At 37.7% G+C, this 27659-nt stretch overlaps 5 protein-coding genes and 1 long non-coding RNA gene across 7 annotated transcripts in view; 3 read left to right on the forward strand and 3 right to left on the reverse strand.

Annotated features, from left to right (window-relative positions):
* Positions 1-27659, reverse strand: part of LOC143916579 (uncharacterized) — a 590438-nt gene that overhangs the window by 314086 nt on the left and 248693 nt on the right. The window lies entirely within an intron of this gene.
* Usp15-31 (Ubiquitin specific protease 15/31) lies at positions 771-11348 on the forward strand. Its single transcript, XM_077437311.1, has 12 exons — positions 771-1463; positions 5223-5543; positions 5632-5766; positions 6272-6484; positions 7535-7682; positions 7768-7965; positions 8046-8236; positions 8319-8434; positions 9371-9520; positions 9604-9699; positions 9768-11079; positions 11163-11348. Exons 1-12 carry the CDS (start codon positions 1038-1040, stop codon positions 11208-11210), a joined length of 3354 nt encoding a protein of 1117 aa, XP_077293437.1. The 5' UTR covers positions 771-1037; the 3' UTR covers positions 11211-11348.
* Positions 11988-15749, reverse strand: LOC143916294 (uncharacterized). The gene is made up of 10 exons (XM_077437312.1): positions 15034-15749; positions 14761-14965; positions 14460-14687; positions 14249-14392; positions 13943-14171; positions 13669-13874; positions 13485-13606; positions 13146-13403; positions 12897-13066; positions 11988-12810 (listed from the first exon to the last, which is right to left on the reverse strand). Exons 1-10 carry the CDS (start codon positions 15617-15619, stop codon positions 12313-12315), a joined length of 2646 nt encoding a protein of 881 aa, XP_077293438.1. The 5' UTR covers positions 15620-15749; the 3' UTR covers positions 11988-12312.
* LOC143917364 (dynein light chain Tctex-type 5-like) lies at positions 17039-17504 on the forward strand. The gene is made up of 2 exons (XM_077438844.1): positions 17039-17259; positions 17339-17504. Exons 1-2 carry the CDS (start codon positions 17039-17041, stop codon positions 17502-17504), a joined length of 387 nt encoding a protein of 128 aa, XP_077294970.1.
* Mau2 (Mau2 sister chromatid cohesion factor) lies at positions 21086-25993 on the forward strand. Its single transcript, XM_077437733.1, has 10 exons — positions 21086-21433; positions 21498-21680; positions 21775-21897; positions 22971-23099; positions 23169-23277; positions 23353-23517; positions 23596-23843; positions 23920-24125; positions 24216-24418; positions 24507-25993. The coding sequence occupies exons 1-10, from the start codon at positions 21209-21211 to the stop codon at positions 24722-24724; spliced, it is 1809 nt and encodes a 602-aa protein (XP_077293859.1). The 5' UTR covers positions 21086-21208; the 3' UTR covers positions 24725-25993.
* Positions 25919-27508, reverse strand: LOC143916596 (uncharacterized). Of its 2 annotated transcripts, none has more exons than XR_013260989.1 (3): positions 27328-27508; positions 26704-26869; positions 25919-26627 (listed from the first exon to the last, which is right to left on the reverse strand). It is a non-coding gene; the product is annotated as an uncharacterized LOC143916596 (long non-coding RNA). The 2 variants fall into 2 exon arrangements; XR_013260990.1 differs by having other exon boundaries at positions 26704-26837; positions 27328-27497.

Genomic DNA, 27659 nt, shown 5'->3' on the forward strand with positions numbered 1-27659 from the left:
TTACGCATCAACAACCACCACCACGGGTCAGATGATACCCAGAAACACTATAAAAGGAGGTACAACCCAAACAACGCCAGTCGACCCAGCAGCAGACCAGTCGACATCCAGCTCCTGACCTGCCACCACTACACTACGCGGACTTGGAAGATCAACCAGCCGAACGAGCCAGCAACACACTGCCGTATCCAGAGACCTTCCGAACATAGCCGAACGAACGAGCCAGCAACACACTGCCGTATCCAGAGACTTGCTGAACATAGCCGAATGCCGAGCCAGCGACACTCTACCACATCCAGAGACCTTCCGAACATAGCCGAACGAACGAGCCAGCAACACACTGCCGTATCTAGAGACTTGCTGAACATAGCCGAATGCCGAGCCAGCGACACTCTACCACATCCAGCGACTTGCCGAACATAGCCGAATGCCGAGCCAGCGACACTCTACCACATCCAGAGACCTCTGAACGACATACTTTTGCCAACAATTAATCATACTTGTGTATACGTTGTTACTTCAAAATAAATACCATATCCAACATATAGCTGTATTTAATACCGAACACAGACGAACCTGTCTATAACACATGGCGGACTGGTGGTGAAGAACACCTTCACAACTAGATTAGTCCCCATAATACTAACGATAACTATCATAGTAACGAGAACTTGAGTGCCAAATATTGTGTATTCGCGATTTTCATGGCAAAAATTGTCTTTGTGACCACGTCAATGTGACGAATAGTCCAATTACCGATTAAAAGAGGCGAACTAGATGAGAGTTCTCGAACGGCGGGGCGTGTTCGCTACCCGTTCGCGAACTCGGCCTTCGGTCAGGTGGCCGCCGCGCCGTTCCGATTCTGGCCGAGACGGGGGCCGGCCCGGGACCGAAACTGAAACCGAACCCGAACCCGAACCCGAACCGGAACCGGAACCGGAACCGGGACGAGGTTCGGCCACCTCTTCATCTCTTCACCAGTGGCGGCCGCCTCTCAGATCGCCGACGGATGATCGGGCGCGCTCTCGGGGGCGGGGATGCGCGGCCTCGACGTCATCGTCACTCTCACCGACGACTGCACCTGCAACTGCAACTGCAACACCAACACCAACGGTCCCGTTGGTAACCTCAGCGGAAACGGAAACCGACACATCATGGGTGGAGACACGAGACTGCGGCGCACCTTCACGCTGCCCAGGAATCCCTTCAACCGCATCGCCACAACCGCCAACCCCTCCGCCCCCAACAACACCCAGCAGCAGCAGCAACAGCAGCAACAACAACAACAACAACAACACGACACACCCCACGCCCACTGCCCCGCTGCGGCCACCGACACTGGCATCGGAACCGGAACCGGAACTGGAACCGAAGGACAGCCCCAACATGGGCGCCGCGTCTTCCGCCGCCCCTCCTGGAAGAAGTTCATCAACAAAATCGCGACCCGCATCAACGCCTCCACCGTGAGCACACCCCCACCCCCTCCCCCACACCCACACCCACACAACTGTCAAACTACAAACATAACCTCAAAGCCTCTGACGTTTCATCGCAACCCACTTATCGCCATTCCCATTCCCATTTCATATTGCACTATGCATGCATACACAATTTGTGCAAACCATTGAAGTAGAATGGGTAGAAGCGCACCCTCACCTTCCAAAAATGTTGCTACTAAAACTCCGTGCAGACGGAGATTTCGGCTGTTTTTCTCAGTTGCAGTAGGATCTCTTTGAAATAGGCTCTACTAGTGAAATTGTGTGGCAGTATTAGTTCGACAAAGTCCGAACATCTGTATGTGCACGTGCTAGATGTTCGGACCGGCCTCACTCATTGAAAAACAGTTATTATTACTTTATGACTGGCCGCGCACTAGGCAGCCAATCTAACATACGGTGGCTCATTGGAGCCCGCGCACCAGGCAGCCAAGAATTCCTGGCTGCGGCAGCCAATAGATCGCGTACGATTGCACGGCAGCTAGCTGGCTGCACGCAGCCAGAGCCTGCAAGGTAGAATGTATGTGGCTAGTATGTGGCTGCCTTCAGTCTCCGCGCACTTGTCGTAGCAGCCAAAAGTATTTTACGCTCCGAAACTAGTTTTTTTTTTGAAAATGAACTTCTTTTTGAAAATGAGTTTCGATACAGAGAAACTAATTCGAGAAATCGAAAATCGTAAGGCAATATGGGATATGTCTTCAGAAGAATATAGTTATCGGGATGTGAAAAGACGAAGATGGGAAGAAATCACAAATACAATGTGTGAGGAAAGCTTGGTTTTATTAATCTTACATATATGTTTACCATCGATGGCACCAATGCAATTGGGAAAATTTGTATTTTTATTGAAACCATTTGCTATCTCAATCCATCTTTCTCCATTCAATTCTGGAAATGCTGTTTGTTTGAATGAATGAATCCAAAATCTTCTCTTTGCTTTGCGTTTCGTACGAAACAAGAATTATTTCTTCTACGCTTGACGGAAGGGTGACTACTGGCTGCCGAAACTGGCTGCTCAAAATTTGGCTGCGGCAGCCTGGCTGCCTAGTGCGCGGCCAGCCTATCTACATTGAAGTAGTATGCATAGAATTGCTCTCAGCCCCTAAAAATGTTGCCACAAAAAATCCGTGTGCCCGGAGATGTCAGCTGTTTTGTCCAGTTGTTGTAAGGGACGATCACTTCCACGAATTTTTTTTCCTCACTCTTGTCTCTCTTCGATGGCTCGCTTTTAAGCGATACTTTTGTTAGGAATGACTTCTTCTTCTTGTTAATGCCTTGTCCGCATCCGGACGTTGGCGACCACCTCGTCGATTATTTGAATATATCCGCATCGGTCTTCAGCGGCTCGGAACAGCTCTTCGCCGCTCATATCGGTCCACATGCGCATGTTTCGAAGCCAAGATAACTTTTTCCTGCCAATCCATTTTTTTCTTTCTATTTTCCCCATGGTTATCAAACGGAGAAATTCGTATTTTGGCCCCCGTATCATGTGTCCGAGGTACTCCATCTTTCTCCGCTTGATGACAGAAACAAGTTCCCTGCCTCTCCCCATCATGCCGAGGACACCTTCGTTTGATATCTTTTTGGTCCACGGAATCTTCAGCATACGCCTATAGACCCACATCTCAAAAGCTTCAATGCGGCTGATCATCTTGGTTTTCAGAGTCCACGTCTCACATTCGTGTAGTAATACTGTCCAGACGTAGCTCTTCGCGAATCTCAACCGCGTATGAAGATTGAGATGCTTGTTTGTAAGCGCCGCCTTCATTTTTACAAATGCTGTTCTAGCCATCTCGATGCGGATTCTTAGATCTTCATCTGGGTTAGGAATGACTATTCTATACATTATACTTCAATGGTGCAAACCGAAAGCGACTCAACATACCAAATACCAAAACCTCTTAATTATCCCAATTGAATCGAGATCGAGGTCGAGATGCTAGCTAGCTATCCTATACGCCGAGAAATGTTATTATATTTATAGAAGTGGCTTTAAAGGTCTGACCGCACTATACGACAACCTAACGATCCTTCACTTCACAACAGTACGCGACCAAATATTGTTTGTATGAGACATATTGCACTGCAGCGACAGTCGCATGACGTAGAACGACCAACTTTGGGGGATTGCCTTGCGACAATTATTCTCCTTCTTCATATCGTGACTTTGAAATAGCATGTAGCCATAATCTTTTGGGTTTTTTCAATTGTTCTTCTTCCTCGCATATCAAATATACTATAATAGTGTCCGTTTCGTCCATTTTGCTCCGAGGTATCGAACGAATGATTGACATAATCTGTCGTTCGAGTGCGGTTCACCTAATATTGTCGCACACTGTTGTGAAGTGAAGGATCGTTCGGTTGTCGTATAGTGTCGTATAGTGCGGTCAGACCTTTAAGACCCATTCCCATTTCATATTGCACTATACTCGATGTGCATGCATACACAAGTTGTGCAAACATCGTACCGAAGCCTCTCAATTATCCCAATTGAATCGAGATGCTAGCTAGCTATCCTATACAAATAAAAATGTTATATTAATAGAAATGGCTTTAGGAGTCATATTGTTGTCAAGTGACATTCTGTCCACGGACAGATCTAAATAATTTTAGCATCAGTCGTATTTGATGCTTGGTGCTCGACATACATATGTCCAACAAAAACTTCTCTGTTTGTTTATATTACTCGCAAGATGGGCAAGTGCATCGTTAAAAATTGCACAATACATTCAAAAACACACAATAAACAACGTGGGTTACATTTTTATAAGTAAATTGATCCGATTGTATTCATAGAGACGTACCGCGTAATATTGGCAACAATTATTTATTTGAATTTAGCATTAGAATGGATACAAACGTTGCAGTCTTGCACGTATGTGCATATTAAGTTATTAAATTTAAAGAAATGTGTCCTGTACGCAGTCGAATCCTGTTCAAATACCATTTAAATATATTTAATTTAATATTTATATTTATGTTAAATTATTTAATATGACAAAAAATTGCTTTAAACTACCCACCTACTTACATATAAACAATATAAAACACCAATAGAAAAATTAATTAAATAAATTTTCAATAAATGGCGCTAAATGCTCAAGATTCTTGCCTAGAGGAAACATTGGTAGCAAACAGTATACTTAAAAGTTTTTTTCTTTCGTTATTATGTTCGAACATTTTGTTGGCAGTGTTTTAACTGTGGCCTCATATGTACATATGTATTTTTTTAACATCTGCATCCTCACCGTCCTTTATTGACTACTTTTACACGGATCCTTTAATATTGCGCAAAAAAATACTTTCATATAGAAAATTATCGACCTACATATCATATAGTTTCAACAAATCATGACAACAAATAGATCAGATTTACATTAGGGCCGAGTCTATGAAACCTAAGACATTGACACGGTATTGTTTTATTTATTTATTTTTAATCTATACCAGGAAGGCCTAACAGGTAACCCCAATGCGCCTTCCTGTTCAGAAACATTGTACATTTGATACAAGTATTATACAAAGTAAATACATATCAATTAGCATTGTATGTATTGTAATTATGTATAAACTTTTTCCTTAATCTATCAAAAATTTAATCAACATACATATATTAGTATGTAACTTGGCTGTAAACAACCTTTTATCATATAAATATTATGATAGTAATTGTCCGCTAATCTGTGTACAAAGTATCGATAGATAAAAAGATTGTTTTGATTTCAGGGAAAACAGCAAATGAAAGAAAATATGGAAGTGAATGTTGATCGCGTGCCACCGTGGCCTCCGGACCGTACTCCCGGTGCGACGGGGCTTCGCAATCACGGCAACACCTGCTTCATGAACGCCGTCTTGCAATGTCTGTCGCACACCGACATCATCGCCGAATACTTTGTGCTGGATCAGTACAAAGTGGACCTCTCCAGGAGAAACAAACTCAATTCGAAAAAGTTTGGCACTCGAGGAGAAGTCACGGAGCAGCTAGCGCTCATACTCAAAGCCCTGTGGGCTTGCCAATATTACCCCGAACTCAGCACCAGCTTCAAAGTATGAGTCTCTGTCGTTCTTACTATTTATTCTACACAATACTAATTAAATACCAACTAATTCATTCAATACTCATTTTAATTTTTAGGCGGTCGTAGAAAGACATGGATCACAATATAGAGGAAGTAGTCAACACGACGCCCAAGAATTTCTATTATGGCTCTTAGATAAAGTCCACGAAGACCTGAACACAGCTACTAAAAAGAAATATAAAACTATAAAAGTACGTTTGTTGCGTGTTTTAATTGTGAATATGTTCAATTTATTCACATACAATCATCATCCGCAGTGCAGTCATTTATCAGCGAACTGTGCATGCACCGTTTCTTCCAGTTTTTTTCTGATGTAAATCAACGATCCCTTAATCTTCGATTACCAAAAAGACAAAAAAAGAAAAACACTTGTTTTGAGGGTGAAGATGTGAGATTAAAAATATGTACTTGTATAGAGATTGAGCTGAATGTCTTCATAGACTTTATTTTATTTAGACAATAAAACTGGAAGAAACTGAGAGAAAAAACTACCACTGCATTGTGGATAATTATTGACTCGCCCTTATATATGTGTAATATTTGTATATTCATATGTGCTTTTATATATTGTACAAAAATTTTGAATCGATATTTTTTAACAATAACTAAACTGCAGCTTTAGTCTATTTTAAAACGTAAAATAAAAGTCGATGAAAAAAATAATTGCTAATTGGTGCATTTTCTCATTATTTGCAGAACACAGTTGGGAGACCCGACGAAGTAGTGGCAGCTGAAACTTTGGCCAATCACGTTAGGTGCAATAGTTCGTTTGTGCAAGCGGTCTTTCAAGCCCAATTTCGATCGTCGTTAGCTTGTCCTAGATGCCATCGTCAAAGCAATACGTTCGATCCATTTCACTGCATCAGTGTACAGTTGCCTCATTTAGCCGATAGACCTCTTCTCGTCACAGTAACTATTTTTTTTATATTTATTTACGTATATTATGTGCATAGCTCGGTGATTAGCGTATAATACTGTAACGTATGAATCTTGGACCAATGTAAAGTGGAGAATTTTGAGTTTGTAGGGAATTCTTAGTTTGTGGGGAATGTCGGAGTACCTGCCTCTAAAAGGAGGGTGCAGACGGTGGATGGACACTCTCGCACGAGTGGTGGTTCCGTGTAGACCTGAGTCGTAGGATAAATCCTGTGAACTAACTTTGGCCTATCATTTATATCCCTGAACCTATTCCAATTGAGGGGTTGCAAGTTGATCCAGTGTCAATGTCACGCCAGACCTTGGATATAATGTGTGTGATTCCAGGCTAATCGTCTCCTATCAGAGTTAACCAATTTATCTGATTCCATCGTTGAAACGGTTCCTACCAAATTGGCCACCTACCCTCATTTGTCTCCATTATTCGAATTTATACCAATTAATTAATTTTACATCTTTCTCTTTTCTTTTCATTTATACCAGGAAAGCCTAATGGATAACGCCAATGCGCCTTCCTAGCCAGAAACATGTATTATAAAAAGTAAATACATATCAATTTACACCCACAGAGACATCTATGTATGTAAATTTGCAGCATTTTATACAATTCAGCAAAATTCGAGATTGTTGAAAACAAGGTTGCCAATTTTTTGGAACTGTTTTAATGAAAATCAGATAAATTGGCAAACTCTGATAGGAAACAATCGACCTGGAGTCACAAATCCAAGATCTGGCCAGCAGAAACCAGTGGGATTTAAACCCGTGACCACTTGACCCCATGATCCCATGAAATATGCAAGAATTCATTGCTTAGTTCACGAAAGCAAAAAATGACATCTCTTACGATTTTTTTTTTTTTAACTAAATAACTCAATAGTGAATAATAATGTGACAAAAATGCACTATGAACGAACGAATGAATTTTAATTTTAATCGTAAATTATGCATTCATACATTTTTTTATAAGATTACTATATGTATGTGATGTGAGCAAATAGTGAACAAACAAATGTAATCTTTCAGGTAATATACGTAAACCAACAGCCTCGGTGTGTGAGACTGGGAGTGCGCGTTTCAGCCAGCGCAGCAGTTCGCGAACTTCGAACCATCCTCACCAACGACACCGGAATCCCCGCCGAGGACATAGTTTTGGTCGAGGTCACCGATACGGGTCACTTCATCTTTAAACTCTTCACATTATTGTGCTATGTATATTGTTTTGTGTTGTACTGACGACGGTTTTTAACGGTGTGTAGGTTTTTCGAGGACTCTCAGCGATTGTCAACCCGTTTGGACTATGGATTCTACGAATTCGCCAGCCGACGGTGCCACTGCTTTATATTGCATAGAAGTGCCGCAGTTAACGCCTCCTCCACCCACCGAACCGCCCGCCCCATACGTTTTACTCTTGTGGCTCAATTTGTTAATTGACGAAAATAAAGTGGAACGATTCGGTACATACCCCTTTACTATTCCAATTTCTTTTTAACAAATGGTGAGGTTTATGTTTGAAAGTTTTCTTTTTTTTGTTCAGGCTCACCATATATTATGCAAGTATCGCGCGAAACGGGATACGACGATTTGCAGAAATTAATGCTCAAAGAAATGGCGAGTATGGTGGCACCCGGTGTTCTCACCTCACAACAGGACCCTGGAGAGCTACGAATACGTCTCATCGACCCTGCTGCCGATCAAGCCGATCCTAATCATTATTTACAGCCAGAGGTAGTGTTTTATTCCGAGTACCGAGTAGGATTGTTTGATTTCGGAACTATTGTATGATTCAATTTATATGTTATATTAACAGTTGGAGCATCCTCTTTTTACCGAAGGAGTGGAACAAGCTCTGGCATTGTGCGGAGAAAAAGCTGGTCCACCTCATCTTAAACTTTTGTTAGAATGGGAAAAATGCACTCGAGATAGGTGTGTATAGAAAGATTTTGTTTCAAAATCGACAAACTATTATTTTATTATTTCATTGACCAATAAGAAGAGAAAACGTATAAAAAATTGGACTCAAACTAGCATAGTGATGTGTAAAACATGAGTCTGATTTAGATTGAGGCCTTATCATAGAGGACAATCATACGGTAACTGAAATGACGAATGTTGATTACTATTTATATACGTAAGGGAACAATTTAAACGTCCATTTTATAAAATAAATATGGATTCAAAAAAGTAATTAAAAAAAATGTTGTGCATTCAAAAAAGTTTCTAAATGACGGATACAGATTGCATTATAAAGTTTGCTTTGATCATTGAAAAAAATATTTGCTACTTAAAAAGTGGATGAAATGTGCATTAAAATGACATATGAACCGTATTGCCAACGTCGCGAATACCAAAATACTAACCAACGTGTGGTTGGGTTTTATTTATTTATGGTTTGGTTAGGTTAGGTTAGTTTTGTTGTTTGTCCATAGATGTCTCTATTGTATTCTATGTGCTGTTATGTTTGAAAAATTGTTATTATCAAAAGGGAACAATTTAAAAAAAAATTGGTACCAACGTTTGGTTAGGTTTTATTTATGGTTTGGTTAGGTTATGTTAGGGTTGGTTTTATTTATTTAAGATTAAATTTCACTAGTGAGATTATAAATTCTTTAGTGAAAAACACTTGTAACAGTTGACATTTGGCAATAGCGGAAGACTGCAATGTTGCCACTTTTTGTATCTATTCTAATGCTAAAATCTATATTTTCGAATGATCGTTTCATATTTTTTAATGATCACTTAATAATGCCAAAATATTTTATTCGATGCACAAACATTTTTTTTTTTAAGATACAAAGTATTTTTCTCAATGTACATTTAAATCGTACCCTATTAGTGATATAATGTCTTGATTAAAATTAGATTATTACTCGACTATTCGGAATCTTGCGAGCAGCATAGCAGTGTGGCCGAAGTGATGCAAGAAGGTGGAACTTCGACCAGATTATCACTTGCCGACTGTCTCGCGCACTATACCAGAGCTGAAACGTTAGCTATGGAGGATGCTTGGAGGTATTACTTCCGATGATGTATGAATTATATGTCGTATATGTGAAAATAAAAACCAACACTCACTTTGTCCATGTTGTATATAGATGTCCCGAATGTCAGCAATACTTACCCGTTGTAAAAACTCTTGGCTTGTGGTCACTACCTGATATTTTAGTAATACATTTAAAACGATTTAGACAGTGAGTATTATTTTAAACAATATACACATATATGAATGTATGTACTTATACTACTGTTTATTTTGTAGACAACAAATTAAAGGGAGAAATAGCACCAAGTTGACCACAATGGTCGACTTTCCTCTGTACAATTTCGACATGACTCCCCACTTGGCCAATAAAGACGGCCTGCCGAATAACCCCATGCTCCTCGGCGGAGTGGGATGGTCGCCGTGGAAGAGGCCGAGAAAAATATCGACGACCAACGATAATTCGTACGATTTGTATTCCGTTTGCTATCATCACGGAAACGATCTGGAAACGGGACACTACACGGCCGCGTGTAAAAATCCCTACGATCAACAGTGGTACAAATTCGACGACACCCGTGTTACTCTCATACCAAACGACGATGTGACCACCGAACTAATAAATAGCAGTGCATACATTTTGTTCTATCAACGGAGACACGGAAACTTTGTGGGATGCAGCTCCAATTCCAGCTCGGCCGCCAGCACCAGCTCCATCGGCTCCAACAGCGACCATTGGGCGGCAAGGATGCCCAAATTCACCTATCAACCAAAGAAAGACAACAGCCTCGAAAAGAAAACTCAGAATGCCACCAAACAAAGCGACAGTACCAAAGCTCCCGTCAACGAGAAACCCGTACCCACGGAAGAAATAGAAATGTCAAACTTCACAGAGACGGCGGCTCATTTGAGGACGAGCACGTCTAGCTTGCAAGACAACCGCTCTGATTGCAATCGAGATCAAATCGACACTTCGCCCGCCGACGAGAAGAATCTTCGCAACTCCATCTCCCTATCAGACAACTTGAGAATAAGCACCAACAACGTCGCTCCTGTCGACGCCAACGACGTCAAATTCGAACTGGAGGCTGACAAACTGATCAATAAAGACAGTTTATACACCATGGGCGAAAGCAGAAGGAACACCCTGAGCGAATACAGAAATGCCAACGACGAGTTCAACGGAACTCACTTCCACAACGAAATCCACAGAAACTCAATCAGTCTGACAGTCGATCCGTATCTCCACCACAAAGACATTCACGTCAATCCCAAAATGACGATATCCAAGACGTCCGACAAAAGCACTTGCCTCAACGGAACGAGTGATACGTTGAAGAACGGCGATTGCAATCCCAAAGATTATAGTTTTTCGAAATTTTCCAAAAGAGAAACGGAACGAAGTCAGAAAGTGAGTGCTGTGCGAACATCGCTCTACGAGAACTCTATTCTAGAACCGTCACCGGCGATCGGATGGCTGCGCGGAGACAAAGGATACTCGACTCTTCGGCCGCGTCACTGTCTCGACGACGTGGACACTCACAAAGATCATCACTCGGACGATGAAGCGCCGCTCGCCAGAAACAATTGGGTATTGAATATGTTCTTAGTGCGCGATCCAAACTACATTATAAATTTAATAACTAAACGTTTTTTGTTTTTTTGTTTTTCCAGATGTCTCCGCCATCACTGCGACGGCCCGTAGTTTTTAGTAGCGAATAAATCGAAATTCCAGTATCAAATTAAAATTTTAAAAAATGAGGCTATATTATTAGCAGAGATATTTATCATAAAGTAATAATATATTATATATAATATGTAATAATGTATAATTAATAATGGTACATGTTACAAATGTACAAAAAAGTTCACATATTTATTTTTTCTATTTCACATTATATTTGTATAAAATTTACTACCAAAAAGTATGAGCATGTGTGGATGTAAAAATTCAAAGAAGATTAATTAATATATATATATTAATTTTGTTATACAAACTGTATGATAGCTGCGTAACGACGTGTTTTTTTTTTTCTCGATAAAAACACAATACATACAAAACGAGATGTAAATAAATTTAAGTAAGATGAAGCTTTCGTGCGAGTGTTTTTTTTTTTAAGATTTTTAAAACTTTAATAATGCATATATATGTATATGTATATGCACGTACATGGGGAAATTTTATATACATAGTACCTACTTGTAAATTATGTTAACAGGATTTGTGCCTTAGAACCATGACCTAATCAGACTCGCGTTGTTTTCGTTTTTAAACGTATTCTCCAAAATTTATTATTATCATATTACATATATTTTTTTCGTAACGCATACATACATATGTATGTATTATATACATATGTTTTGCACCTCCTATTTTCTATTATTTATACGAAGCTCCCTTCCATTTCAATTGTCATAAAAAAAATTCTATTTCGAGAAAATCAAATTCTATTTCGAGTTTTATTACGTTTGTTTTGAATTCTATTTATTTATTTTTTAATAATATATTATATTTGTACATACCTACGCAATATAACAGTCATACATATGTGTATATACTGGATCTATATTGAAAGTTGTGAAAATTCTATTCACTAATTTGATACAAAAAATAAATACCTAAAAGATAATTTACAATTAAATCATAAATAAAAACTTTCACTTGGATACAGTCTCATACATATATAAGAGCTGAATGTTATTTTTTAAAATAATCACTTTTAAAATAAATTAAATTAAAAAATATATATCTTTTTTCTTCATTTCATTACATCGCATATAAAAATGTACATATGATTAAAAATTACAAAGCTAAAAAACATTCTCATTTATCAATATCAAAAATACGTCTCCTCGTCAAAGAGAGAGACAAACGCTTCCTCGACTTGAGGGGACTAGTTTTCGTTTCACTGCTGGATGAAGTCGGAGAAGCGAAGAAACCCACACCTCTACTGAACTTAGTAGGAGACCGCAAATAACATTCTGAAACGTAATTAGAGTTGGTAGCCTTATTGGGTGATTTTGGAGACTTCTTAGCGATCGGAGACGACTGGGGAGATTCGTGTTTTAAATTTTCAATTTTCTTTGGTGTCGCCTCTGCCACTTTTTCCTTTCCTTTTTCTCGTGAAGTGGACTTTGGTTTTCGTTTCTTCTTGGAGTCGATACCAGTTTCCAACGACTTTTTAGGGGTCTTTCTCTTACTAGTGCCTTTATGCACGTAACAAACTTCAGTTTCGATGCCGCATTTCATCAAATACAACATCCATTGGATTTGTTTGTGCGATAATTTATCACCGTCGCCTTTGACTTCCACAAATTTGATCTAAACATGTAAAGATATCGCATAAGTTTCGATAAGTTCCATACATAAACAAAATCAGTGTGTGTGTGTGTGTACAAATATTTAACCTTTTTACTTAAACGATTCCACACAGTTAAATCTGGAAATCCAGAATGGGCATACTGATAATTCAAAGCCAATCGCCTGCATATACAACTCAACGCATTTCTTCCTAAGCAGCTAACTATTTCCGTCAGTTTGTTCCACTCCAGTTGTTTATTAAACAGCGAAACTTCACCTGATACAATTCACAAATATAAATGTACACAAACGGCTTATAAGACAGGTTAGGTTCGCAATAATCTAAGTTATCTTACTTTCTTTTCGTGATACAAAGTTATCATTCATAAATGTGATGATTTCATCCATTCCCGCCCACCTGCTCTCGATATCTGTGAGTCTTTCTTCGATTTTCTCTTTCCTATTCTGATAGAAACCATCCGTATAAAGATCTAATGGAGCTTCCTGATAACGTGTTATGAATATACCTGTTCCTTTTTCCGTATTGGAATAAATTATATCCCAAAATAGTAGGACAAATATTGACGTTATAATTCTACCTTCCAAATGGTCACCTATGCAAAAATAAAAATAAATATATTTAAATATGCATGTATATAATATTAAATAAACTTGGAAAAAAATGGAATAGGCACCATCACTATATTGTAAATTATTGATATAATGTAAAAGCGCATAATCTTCAACAGATGAGTATATTGTTTCGTCCGATACTACATCTCTGCACACGTATCTCGCTTTTTTCCCCGGCATTTTACTAAAATAGTGATAAATAGAACACAACATACACACATACATATGTAAATGAAAGAAACTCACTCATCTACGGAATTAGCAGATATATCTCTAGAAGGTATCGTATCTATCAGACTGTCTTCAGATGACTTTAATAAATTTTGGCGGATCTCTTTCGACAAATTGATATTTTTCTGACGAGCCAACCTTCGAGCTCGATCTTTCAACGGAGCCTTCGCATCTTCCGATATTTCTTTTTCTTCCAGGGCGGTGATCAAAACATTCGCAGCCTACAAAAACAATTAAAATTATAGAACGAGCTTCAAAGCGAAAGTATCAACTAAATTTACATTATGACCTTCTCAAATTGGCGAAATCTGGTTTGCAGAATCAAAGCCTTTTCGTCGTGCCACAGAGCGCGCTTATTTTGCCTGTATTGTTTTTGCATCAACATCGAGTCGAGAATTGAAAGCGCTTCGTTTAAATGATCATCAGTTTTCAATGCTTTGTATGACCCTATACTTATTTCCAAAGCTTTAACATAACAATAGCACGGCGTGAACCGATGCATCCACGGCTCAGGATACCTAAAAGTCAACAAAACAAAATTTTCTGTACTACATATCATATTATTGTATATTGTACATTAAGTACACCATTTTACCAATTACTAATGGTTTCATTTTTGGACAATTTTTCGTAATATTGATAGCACTGTCTCGATATTTTCACAACTGCTTCGTGATCACACGGCGGAGAACTGCTCAGCTTCAGAAGCTGTTCAAAAATATCGCGAGCACGAACATACCTAAAATGTCAACGAAACAATTACATACAATGTGTGCGAATCCTACGTGTCTTAACAACCAACGCACTCTTCAAAGTGTAGTTTTGATGGAAAAATACGACTCGGGCAATCCAGATCAATTCCATCGGTGGGAAAATGTTGTTGTCCATTTCTCACATTCATCAACATTAGATTGAGTTGTTTATCTCGGAGAATTACTGGATTGACGCCTAAATATATCAACAAATGCAAACGATCAAATATCGATTTACAATTTTCAGAAATTTTGATGCATTCCCCGGCCGTTTTACTAAACCTGCAATATTATATGAATATACGTTTTAGTCTTAGTTTATTTTATATACGAAATAAAATAAAATAAAAAATACATTTTTAAAACGACATTATCCATAGATCGCGATTCCGCTTTGGCATTGTTAAATATAGACTTTGTGCCCGAAAATTTTTTGAGGGCACTCAACAAGGTGCCCTTGTCTGCTTTGGCTACCTGTATTTTAAAATGCTTGCAAACTTTCACCAGATCTGCTTTATTCAATACGGCAGCCCAATCTTCGTGACTCATAAAATTTTCGCCTAAAAATGTAATCGTTCGATAAAATTTTACAAGCAGATTTGATTCATGATAAATTATTCCAATTCACCCTTTAAAAAGAAGCCTTGGCTTTGCAAGAGCTCTACGATGCATCTACTATAATCATCGATAGCATCTATGTCCAAATATTTCACAACCATATTGGAAACTTTGTACCACTTCCACTGAAGCCAATAGATTCGGACTAGTAATTTTCTATGATCTACGGATGGTAACCGAGAGAACGAATCAATCAATTGAATATCGCCATCGCTGAAGAGGTGATGTAAAGGCGGTTTCGATAAAAAGTCTTCCACCATTGCGGTAAAGAAGTTTGTGGAATCGTCGGGCTTGAAAGGGTTTTTTTTCGGAGAATTTTCCTGACTAGATTCATATTGCAATAAGCTCACGAGTAAAAGTTGATCCTCTTCGTCTACCGACAGAAGCTTTTTAAGCTTTTCATCATTTTCACTGTCAGATATCAGATCTATGGTAGTTATTTGGTCTGCGTCTTCACTTGAGTATTCTTTAAATTCGGTTTTAGGTTTATTCATTTTGTTCGATCCATCCATCTCTGATTTAAAAGTGCTGCCATTTTTTTCGTCGGAATTATTTTTATTGTTAAAATATGATGTGATTTTATTTTGCTTTGACATGATGATGAGATTTTAAAACTGTCACATCTTTTATCTATAAAACGAAACATTTATAACAAAAACCACCATCGACAATCGAAGTTTGACAGCGGTTCTCTCACTGGCAGCACTGACAGACGTTGCCTGACCTAAAAATTGTATATAATATCAAATCAATTGGCAAAATATATTTCATAAAGGCGATTCGCGGTGTAGTCGGTAAGAAAAGCAGATAAACCAGGTAGACACATATTTTGCAGGATTACACGACATCTCGTTGGTTAGGTAATAATCACTTAAATTCGGATCACGGAATATCTGGCACCCAAAAACTCCATCAATCTAAATATTGTACTGTATTTGTGTACTGTATAATATAGCACAATTTGTGCTATTTTGAATCAAAACCAGTGATCTCATATATTTCACAACAATACACAAGTCTTGTGATGGCATCATCATCGTTCCTGTACAAACATGCAGAACTAATCCCGTCTGGAATTATTTCGCTACTCGAGGGCAACGTCCCATTTGACTATTCCAGAAGAAAGAGTTCATCGCTCGATCATAAAACGAACGAAATCCAGCAGTGATACAACTAGACATCAGCACACAGCACGCAAAGGAAGAACTCGACCCCGTAGGAATCTTCCAGAACGTGATGTCATCAGCCGAGCTACACGTTCCACAAGCAACACCTATATAAACCAGCGCATCGTCCCCAGATGCCAGTGAGCTTCAAGAGCTCGACCTGGCTTATTTCGGCGAAGCAACTACCTAATTCGCCGTACATACAAATGCACCTGTATTAATCGAGCAATAAAGATCCTCTTGAAAACATAACTGAGTAATTTGTGCAATCCGTTTACCCATCTCGTTCATGAGTGTTTCGTTCACCTACAACTCGCTCACAGCATTTCGTTTACCACTATCTCATTCACAGACATATCGTTCACCGATATTTCATTTACAGACGCTTCATTCACAATTTAGAGCAATTTCAAATTTCACATTAGAATCTCCCATTTTATAGTAATTGTTGAAAATTGTGTTTTTTATATAATTATTTAACAAAGATCTACAAAAAGAATTTCTCCGGTGTTTCGGATTTGACGTGAATTTCAACCCCAAAAAAATCTCAATTCAAATACATACAAATAATTATGAACAGACGTGCATTCATTTTTTCATCGGTCAGCGTCGATGTATTATTTCAGTTAAAGTGGTTCATAACAAGTTTTATTTGGTATTTAATTTCAATATAAGAACACCCAACCTAATATTGAAATGAAAATGTTGTGGCAATTGTGAACGTTTCGTTCCTGGCACGGATCGGTACGTACCGTAAAGCAATTCTGGCACAGTAAATAAATCAACCGTGCGTAACTAAGTGCGCGTGTTTTCACCCCGATTGTCACTGAAAAATTCGCTGATCGCACAATGTCAATCGAAGAAAGCAAGAAACACGTGAGAACCCACCAGAACACTTATCGTGTCGAGCCAAAGCGACCGTTCGACGTCGCGAAGACGAAAATTCATCTAAAAAATGTATTGGAATTGAACTTGAAAGAAATCGAATATTCGGATCAGTGTGCAAAGGAATTGTGTTTCACTATCGTCGAAGAAATAAAAACGGGTATAAAAAGCGAAAATTTTGACAGGTATCCATCGTTTCATTTCATCTATCGTCACATCGACACATACATTGCCATTTTTATTCAGGTTTTGAGTCAATTTCAGGTATAGGATAATCGTAGCCGTAGTGATTGGCGAAAAAAAGATGCAAGGAGTTCAAATAAACCATACATTTCTTTGGGATCCTCGGAGAGACAAATATGTGAACCATTTGTACGAAACCAATAATTTTTACGCTCAAGCTACAGTATACGGGGTTTATTTGGATTAATTTTATTCATATGAAATGCAATATTTTAATTAACTCCAGCACGAGCAATATATTTATATCATTATTATACACGCGTAGTTTAAACGCTGAGTAGGATTAATTTCATTAAATGTCACGTTTATTTTCGGTCAATCTACAATCTAAATTTTGAAGTCGGAGAAAAAAAGTCTAACTTGAGACTGAAAAGTGTATAGTTATTACACGACAGACCGTCCAAGATTAGTGATTTCATCTGAAATTTTATCGTGGCTGCAAAATTGACAACGGCGGTCCTATGGAATCTAGTTTTCGTTGTGATTAAAAAATTTAAAGCTAAATTTTGTTTAATAAAAGATATTTCAACATTTTTGTACAAATCTATTTATTTAAAAAGTATACAAATGAAAATCGCTCGATACTCTGGTCTTTCGATGCAATATTAGCGTCGACCTGATAATGAAATTGAATATTGAAAACAAAATCAGCCGTCCAAGAGGAATATCACCGTCCGACCGATGTAATAATTTTACAAATCTCGAGAAGTTCGGCCACCTTTGTCAAAAATATTTTTGCTGCTTTCCCCCCTCCCCCCCCCATTTCAATTTTAAACAAAAAAATGGCAACAACTTCGAAGATATGAATGTATGTACATATGTACATAATTTAGATAACGAAAGGGAATTCGAAATTTATTTTAATCGCACTCATTTCACAAAATATAATTTTAAATAATATATGTATTTAAAATGATTTATAAAATTTTCATGCTTTCATATTTACGAAGGCTTTTTTTTAAACTTATTAAGATCTCCACGAGCTGGTGTTCGATTGATAGTGTAGCTAATGACGATAATCTTTCTTGACTCATTGAGGACCTCAGGTAGATTTTAATTATTTTTAATTTTGAAAAAATATTCTGATTGGAATGCAAAGATTCGGAAATGTTGAATATAAATTTATTCACATATATATTTTAGTATGTCTTTTACGTTCATTATATGATTCAATCCTATTTAAATCAGATTCTCCAGTGTTTGCATCTGTTAATTAGTTCGCAGCTTACAGCACAATATTTTAACGCCACTCGGATGGTGTTTTATTGGCGAAAACATACATGCTGGTCACCTTGTTGTATGGTTTGTATTCGAAAATTGTTTCTCAGTACAAAATACAAAAAGTGGCCGTGATAACATCCGGCAAAACATGTGGAAAATAGTCTTATTTTTACCTTTGGTTGCCTTTTACCTTTACGGCCGCCGTATGATTTGCACAATTCGCATATATGGACGGTGTGGCTCTGACTCGTAGTGAGCGTCGGTGACTGCACACGAGAGCCATTGCGGCTAACTGTAATACATCCAAACACACTATAAAATGTAGGTGCAGTGGCAAGGGGAACGTGTCCGGTAGAGTTTCTATTCTAGCAGAGGACATTCAAACGCCGGTGGCCGGTAGCTCGCTACCACCTTTCTGTATCGCGCTTTTCTCCTTTTCTGCGTCACTTTTTCGGAGCGAAGAGGGTGCATATTGCATATTACACTGTCTTCCTAACCATTTTGTCATTGATGGTCAAATTTTAAGAACTTATTTTTGATTTTGATTTTTACCATATATTTTTTTCCTTATATCAATATTAATATCTGGGGGACAAAGATTCGTTCGCTTAATCCTCTTAGTACTGACGTCTTTTATGTTGAAAGTCCAACTAGAATTATTTAGAAATTCAGCAGGTATAAAAATTGTAGTTAAGCAAAACAAACCTTAGATATCTACCGCTGAAGATTTAGAGTTTTGTAAATGTGTATTTATATTAATATATATTGCAACAATATAAAATAAATAAAAGAATTTTATTTATGAATGTATTTTTTCAAAATTAGTTCCATCTTCTTCATGTTGTTAAAATGTAATGCTAACAATCTAAATGCCAAGCCACAATCTAAAATACTCAACAGTTAGGTATTTCCATCGGTAAATTCTGTCATGGTTATAAATTGAGAAATTCCGGTGTAAACCAGACACATGTAACATTGACACGGATTACACGAGCCGTGTTTAAGAAGGCTGGACAGCAGCACCTTGTCCATATAAACGTACTATACTTCTCCCTTCCTCAATTATAGCACTAGAGAAATTATTTTTTAATATGCTATGGATATCTATCATTGGTATTGATTTTCTGATACGGTCGAGGTCCTCATTTCGTCCCCAAAATTATTTTAGATGGGCGTAATCTCGAAACTGTTAGGGAAGTCAAGTATCTGGGACACTTGCTGACGGAGGATCTATCTGATGACCGTGACATCGAAAGACAAAGAAGAGCCATTTGTGTAAGGGCAAATATGCTGGCTAGACGATTTTTCCACTCCAGTGTAGAGGTTAAGAGACAATTATTTATGTCCTTTTGTACTAGCCTCTATACTGGTGAATTATGGACCAGATACAAGCGGGAGACGATGAGGAAGATAAAGGTACAATACAACAACTGTTACCGTGCTCTTTTCGGGTTACCTAGGAGCTGTAGCGCGTCGCAAATGTTTGTAGAAGGGCATGTGCCTCATTTTGAAGCCATTCTCAGGATGAGAGCGGCCTCTCTACGTCTTCGTATATTTTTATCGCCTAATTGTCTTCTTGCTGCTGCATCTTCTCATTTGCATTCTTCATTGTATGTTCGATGGATGGAACTGCTACACCGACTGCCTTGAATAGACATAAAATTATTATTATTTATTATTATTAGACTTATTTATTATTATTTATTTATTATATTTATTATAATTATTATTATTATTATTTATTATTATTATTTATTATTATTATTATTTATTATCAATAATATTTATATATTTACTTATGTATTTATTTATTTATTTTTTGTTTACTATTTTTCAATACTTTTTTTTTATTATCTATATATTATTTATATGGGCGTTGGGGATTGTACTATTCTCCTCATCGTCTGGAATAAAAGCTATTATTATTATTATTATTGGGGTGCATCTATCGTTTTATTTTTTTAATTAATTATTTTTTATAGGAGCTAGGAGCCTCCAAACATCTATAAAATCGCCTCTTTTTTACACCCACGAAACTGGTCCAGCATGCTTATTTAACGGTCGATTTTTTAAAAAATACGCCAATAGATGCACAGGAAGTATCTTTCTCATACCGATGCTGATTTTTTTTTAAAAATTGGTCCAGTTTTGGAGGTGAAAATAGTAGAATACGAAACCTCGATTTTGTCAATTTAGAATACGTTTTATCTGGTCGAAGCGCAACTGTCGCATTCACTCAATATATATATTGATATATATTGTATATATTGATATATATATATATATATTGATATATATTATATATATTGATATATATTGATATATATTGTCGCATTCACTCAATATATACATACACTCAATATATATATCGAAGAAAGGAACGGTAACATAATTAAGGTTTCGGGTGTACAGCCCTCTTAATGCTACCTGGAATTTTATTCTTGTGTATTTTTGACGCGTTGTGAAAAAAGAACGCGTATTTCAGAGTGACGGAGTGGGGGGAGGTGGAGAAAATGGCGATCGGCGTTGGTCGGCATTCGAAGGGTTGAAGTGTGAAACGTAGTGGCGGGCATGGTCGCGTGTCGCGGTGTCAGGGGCGCGTCGGGCAGAAGCAGCGGTGTTGTGGTTGTGGTGTTGGTGAGGAGGTGAAGTGAAGAGTGCAGTGCAGTGATGGCCCTGTCGGCAGACGCGTGGTACATCGGACTGCTGGGGCTGGCCGAGTCGTTCCGCACGTCGTCGCCGCCCGACATCCGCGGCTGCGTCAGATGTCTGCAGGCCGTCTTCTCGTTTCGGCCGCCGACCCGCGTCGAGGCGCGAACCCACCTTCAGCTCGGCAACATCTTGCTCAACCACACAACCAACACGGACCTGGCCGTCAACCACCTCGAGCTCTCGGTACCCTCTCTTTCTCTCTCTTCTTCTATTCTCTTCTATACACTCTAACACCATACTCTTTCAGTGGATGCTGTCGCAGACCATCCCCAACGGGTTCGACGACGTCAAGTTCGAGGCGGCGAGCGTTCTGGCCGAAGTGTACGAACAGCAGTCGCAGTCGACGCTCTCCAAACCCACACTCCGGAAGGCCATCGAGCTGTCGCAACACAACGTCTACTGGCACTGCAGGCTCATCTTCCAGCTGGCCGTAACCACTTCACCTCACCTCACCTCACCTACTCTTCTCCAACAACACCACCTCAAACACACCCACACTCTCACGTCTTCTCTTCTTTCCGCAGCAAATCCACGCCACCGAGAAGGACTACGAAATCGCGAGCAGTCTGCTGGGCGTCGGAGTCGACTATGCGCACATATCCAACGCCCACTACACCCGGGTGCTGTTTCTGCTCAGCCGGGGGATGGTAATTTACACTTCATTCGTGTTTTCCTCGTCGCTTTTGCCGCTACTTTCGATATCTTTTAACACTCCCAATGACAAACCGACGCCAGTCGGCGTTTTGTCCATGAACCTGAAATATGCCGATAGTCATCTAAGCCTTTCCAGGTAGCGTTGAAAAAAAGATGCATTGAACGTGAATCGTCTAAACATTTCAATGTTTATAAAGACTGGATCATCCTGGAATTTTTCAATTTATAACCATAGCAGAATTTCCCGACTCGTCGAGTATTTTAGATTGTGAGCATTACATTTTCACAACAATGAAGAAGATGGATCTAGTTTTGGAAAAACACATTCATCAATAGACTTCTTTTGTTTATTTTATATTGTTGCGAGATATATTAGAGAGTCTAAACACCACACGTTTACAAAACTCGAAATCCTCAGCGGTAGTTATCTAGGATAATGATCTACTGTTTATTTTGCTCGGCTACAATTTTTATACCAGCTTTCTATTGGATTTATAAATAATTCTAGTTAAAAATGTTTGCGAAATTTTCAGCGTAACAAGCTTTCAACAGAATAAACGTCAGCACTCAAAAAGTTAATAAAAAAAACATTTCTTCCTATATCTCGAGCACACTTTGCATGTTTATTGAAAAATATGCCAATCCCAAACATTCAAATACAAGATATTCGGGTAAAAACTGTAAAGGAAGTACGTCCCAAAAGGTATAATGTTTCATAGAAACTAATGTTTTTAATTGTTTTTTTTTTTTTTACAATTCTGACTAAAGCTTATCAGATATCCAATCATCGTTCACTGGAGATGCAAACGAAAAGTTAACTTTCAGTTGGGGAATTAGTTGTTTTTAAAAGACAAGTTATATATTTTTTTCAATACACTAATTGAATTGTATATGTATATATCATACTGAAAAATATACCAAATAATATATTTTATCACATTTTCAATGTATGAACGTAATTAGAAAATCAGCACCTTATTTTACCATTTTCTGGTAAAATACCGGTATTACCAAAATCATCTTTCAGTATTGTAATCCCTAATTATATCGCTGTCTCTCGTTACAGTTGTTGTTGATCGACAAGAAGATCCAGGAAGTTTTACCTTTACTAAACCAAGCGGGCCACTTGGTGGACTCGTGGAGCGGTAGTCTTCATCAAAAGGAATATTTAAAAGTCTATTTTCTCGTTTTACAGGTTAGTTGTCGTTTTCGTTCTCCGGCGGTCGATAAGTCGTTCGCAATCGTTCATTTTGAAATATTTCAGGTGTGTCACTATTTAATGGCGGGACAGGTGAAGAGCGTAAAGCCGTGTTTGAAACAATTGCAACAGAGTATCCAGACCATCATGTCTCCGACTTGGCCTTCCGACGAAGGTAATGACGCGCTTTACGACGTTTCGAATTCGGTCTTTCGACCCCATTTAAAACTCACCGTGATGATTTTTTCAGCCGTGTGCGGGTCGTGCGTGGGCGACATGTTTCTGTGGATGCCCAAAGAACATTTGTACGTTTTAGTATATCTGGTCACGGTGATGCATTCCATGCAAGCTGGATACATGGACAAGGCTCATAAATACACGGACAAAGCCCTCACTCAAATAGACAAGTTGAAAAGTAAGCACACCGGCGTGTCGTATCATTCGTGCCGTCGTCTCTCACGCGTTTATTTCACGCGTCTGTTGTGATTTTCAGTTGTGGACAATAAGCCTATATTATCAGTTTTTCAACTGATGCTTTTGGAACATATGATCATGTGCCGCCTGGTGACGGGCAACAAATCTGCAGCTCTGCAGGAAATCAGCGCCGGGGCAGCTCTGTGTCGGGCGAATCCGAAATTGCTCGCTCGGCACCGACCTCAATTGCACACACTCCTCGGATTGTACGCGATGAGTATGAACTGTATGGAGGCTGCCGAAGCGCAATTTAACGCCGCCATTTCGGTATCGTATTTTCGACATTATAATGTGTGTTGTTGTGTTTTACCCTACATTTCATATTTTATGTACAATGTTTCAGTCGTCGCAAGAACGCGAACTGTGGACATTTGCCAATTTGAACCTGGCGATAGTTTACATCCGAGGGAAGAGAGAAGCCGAACTGAACGCCCTCTTGGAACACATAAATCCGGAAAATTTACCCTCAAATTCGCATAGCCTACGAGCGGCCGCATATTACGTTCAAGGTCTTCAAGCGTTCTTCCAAGCCCGATATAACGAAGCCAAGTGAGTAAACTGTGTACAGCCGGATAATAAAAATAAATTGTGTGTATTACTTAGTGCTTTTGTTTATCTTGATTTTTTTTAATTTCGTAGGAGGTATCTTAGAGAAACGTTAAAAATGGCCAACGCCGAAGACTTGAATCGGCTGACGTCTTGTTCGTTGGTTTTACTCGGTCACATATTCCTATCGTTGAATAATTCACGAGAGAGTATGAACATGGTCACTCCGGCGATGCAACTGGCGAGTAAAATACCCGACGTTCACGTGCAATTATGGGCATCGGCAATCCTCAAAGGTATTTTGATGAAGAGTAGAGTAGAGTAGTGATTTAGTGGTGTGTGTGTGTGTGTGTTTAACTTTTGGCGTTGTTTTATTCCCTTCAGATCTGTACCGATTGTGTGGCGAGCAGGCGCGTGAAACTGAAACGTTTCAGATGCATTGCAATTTTTCTCAAATGCTCCTGAAAGACCACTTCCAATCGACGCAAATGCCGGAGCACGAGTTGATTCAGTGGACGGGAGGAGAGCTACCCGAGCCCCCGGCCGCTCTCATCGGAACCACTCTCCATTCCCAACAAGAAGCTTCGTATAGTGGAACGTAAGCCATTGCGAGTGGTCGGGGCAGATGCGGTTGCAGTGATTCGTTTGGAAATACTCAAAAACAAGTGCACATTTGATGTATGACATTTGAACGCAAACTATGACAAACATTTGACTGTCGTTTTTGAACAATTTTTTGGTGAAAGTGCGTGCATATCTCCATTCATTTTTATTGAATGGATATATGAATTTCCGAAATGTGTTTCCGAAATTTTCTTTCTGACTTCTGAGTTTTTGATTGGTTCATTGGGTTAGCCATCGTGACAAACTGTGATAATAACATATTATGTATTGTACAGTAGACTCTGATTATGTTGGCACTGTTGGAAAGTAAAGTAATGTTAATTATTTACATATTGTATATAATATATAATATTATATAGACGATTAATTTTAAGAGGCTGTACAAAATAAATATTAACATGTGTGTACTGTCGGTTTAATTTAAAGTTAAAAATAAAGGTTTTATTGAAACTTCTCGTCGTTTCTTTCCGATCTGACGATCGAGATTTAGAGGGGGAGGGGAAAGTGAATCTGGTAATGCACTCTCGTTTGCTAATTTGATGGCTAACCCGATTCTTTCACGTGATTTCCGATTCTTTCAAAGACGATACAGTCCTTATGATGCGCTAAGTCTGCCAAGTTTGTAATTATTATATAATAACTATTACTGTAAATGTTTAAAATGTGAATGTAAATATGTACGTATGTATGTAAGATTATAACCCGGTAGGACTTGTACGATTTTTACTAACTCGGCGAGGTAATGCCGGTTTTTGTTCGCAAAGAGACCTTTGTTTCGACTTTATTTCAATATATATTTATATACATATATATATGTATGTATACGTACATATTGTATATACAATGCACAATATGTACGTACACATATTTACTATGAGGTCTGCAAATTAAAATTGATCCAAATTAGGTTTTTATACGCATCGATTGGACGAAATCACTTCTTGAATATGTGTTGTTTATTTGATGGATTAGTTAAGTTGTCTATGCAATATTATACCTAATGTAATAAATTACCTTTATAGAAATGTTACAATTTTAAAAGTGTTAAATGTGTTATAACAATGTACTACTTGAGTGACCCTATTTTGGTAAATTGTTGATGACTGAAATTATAGAGGAGGAAATTCTTTAAATTATCAAATATAATATTATTTATGAACAAAGCCAGCCGCAAATTCACTTTTTTTTGTCGACCATATTTCATACAAATTAAATCTTACTTATAAAAATAATTTATAAATGGCCTTAAAAAATTGGAAAAATATAAACTTTGTATTTCATAATAAAATAAACAGCTTAAAATGATATTTGTCATATTTTATTGAGTGATTTACCGGTCCGGTGCCACAACAATACCAGCCTCCACACATCGACAGTGTAAAATACATCAATATTGTTATCCTATTTAAATCCTTGCATATCATATCATATCATATGATTAAAATATAAAAAAAATACAGAATGTGCATAAAACACCACTCGTTGTTTTCGATGTACCCTAAATTGACACCTGAAATAATTATGCATATGCAAATCCAGTGATCAAAAATACATTCATCGCTAAATATTACATCTAAACGTGTTAAATGATAACTATTTTTCTCATCGCGGACCCCCTCTATTGTGCATATGACAAGTTAATGTTTATTTTTTTGTATCGTAAAGTCTTAAAACAAGTATTTATTCTATAAATATAATTTATTCGACTCGAAAACAATATTTTTTAAATTGTAAAGATATCCTGGTTGACCTCGACATTTAATTGTTGAAAGCAATTTTCAATAGATACGAATTTTCGCATGCAATTTTTGAAACCTGTAGCGACTCCACCTATCTCAGATTTAGTTTTTGTTTTATCGGTTTAAATAAAAACTTTATTTCCTGTAAGAAAATTAATATAAAACTATACTAGGCCGTAAATTCATTTGTTTCATAAAAAAAATTATTATAAACTCACTGCTTTAAATTGTTCAATCAAGGCCCGAGTCTCGTCCAAAACGTCTGAATCTGTATCTTTTTCATATTGAAGATATACATGTGTATTTTGATGAAAAAATTTTTGTCTCAGTCTTTTTTCCCTCTCGTACATTTCTTTATAGAAGAAATTATTGAAATCAGCCATTCTTCGGTCAAATGTATCCATAATAATAAAAAAACAATTAAAATAAAAGAATATACATTCATAAATTTAAATTGTGTGTAATGCACGCAACTTGTGATCAAACAACATCTTGCAAATCATATGGGATAATGTCTATATGTATGCCAAATTTTAAAGATTTTACGTACATACATATCATGTATTACACTTAGGGATGCGGTGCATCCGCTCTTAAAATCGACACTTAGATGTCGATTTTTGAGATTTTTTTTTTTTTATTTCAATCGAACATGTACACTCGCCTAAAGCAACGAGTGTACTTAACAGGGACGTCATATCAGCTTTTTCTTAGGAGGCAAAAATTGGTCAGATTAAATTTTTTTTTCAAAAAAATATTTTTTATATCAAAATAAAAATGGAAAATATACTTTGCATACACCTTATTGAGTTACAAAATATGAAAAAAGTTTTTTAACGTACCTCCTTCACGTTTCACTTACGATTACAATTCAGGAAAAAATTTGCCTCTTATCCGATCGTTTTCATACTTTGCCATATTGTTCATTTTGGTCATCAATATAAGTAAATGGATTCTCCGCCATTACGATGGTGCAAAAATATCGTATAAGACGCGTTTGAAATTTGGATTTCTGAAAAGTGCCTAACGTTTATCCAGTTTTTAGTTTTAAACATAGATGGCGGTAGTAAAATAAAATTATTGGTATTTTTATTCAAAATAATAATTTTATATACAAATTATAGAAGAGGTATGTTTTTAAAAAACTTTTTTTATAATATAATTATTTATTAAA

This window comes from Arctopsyche grandis, chromosome 9 (assembly GCF_051622035.1).
Source record: "Arctopsyche grandis isolate Sample6627 chromosome 9, ASM5162203v2, whole genome shotgun sequence".
In the NCBI taxonomy this organism is placed as follows: Eukaryota; Metazoa; Arthropoda; class Insecta; order Trichoptera; family Hydropsychidae; genus Arctopsyche; species Arctopsyche grandis.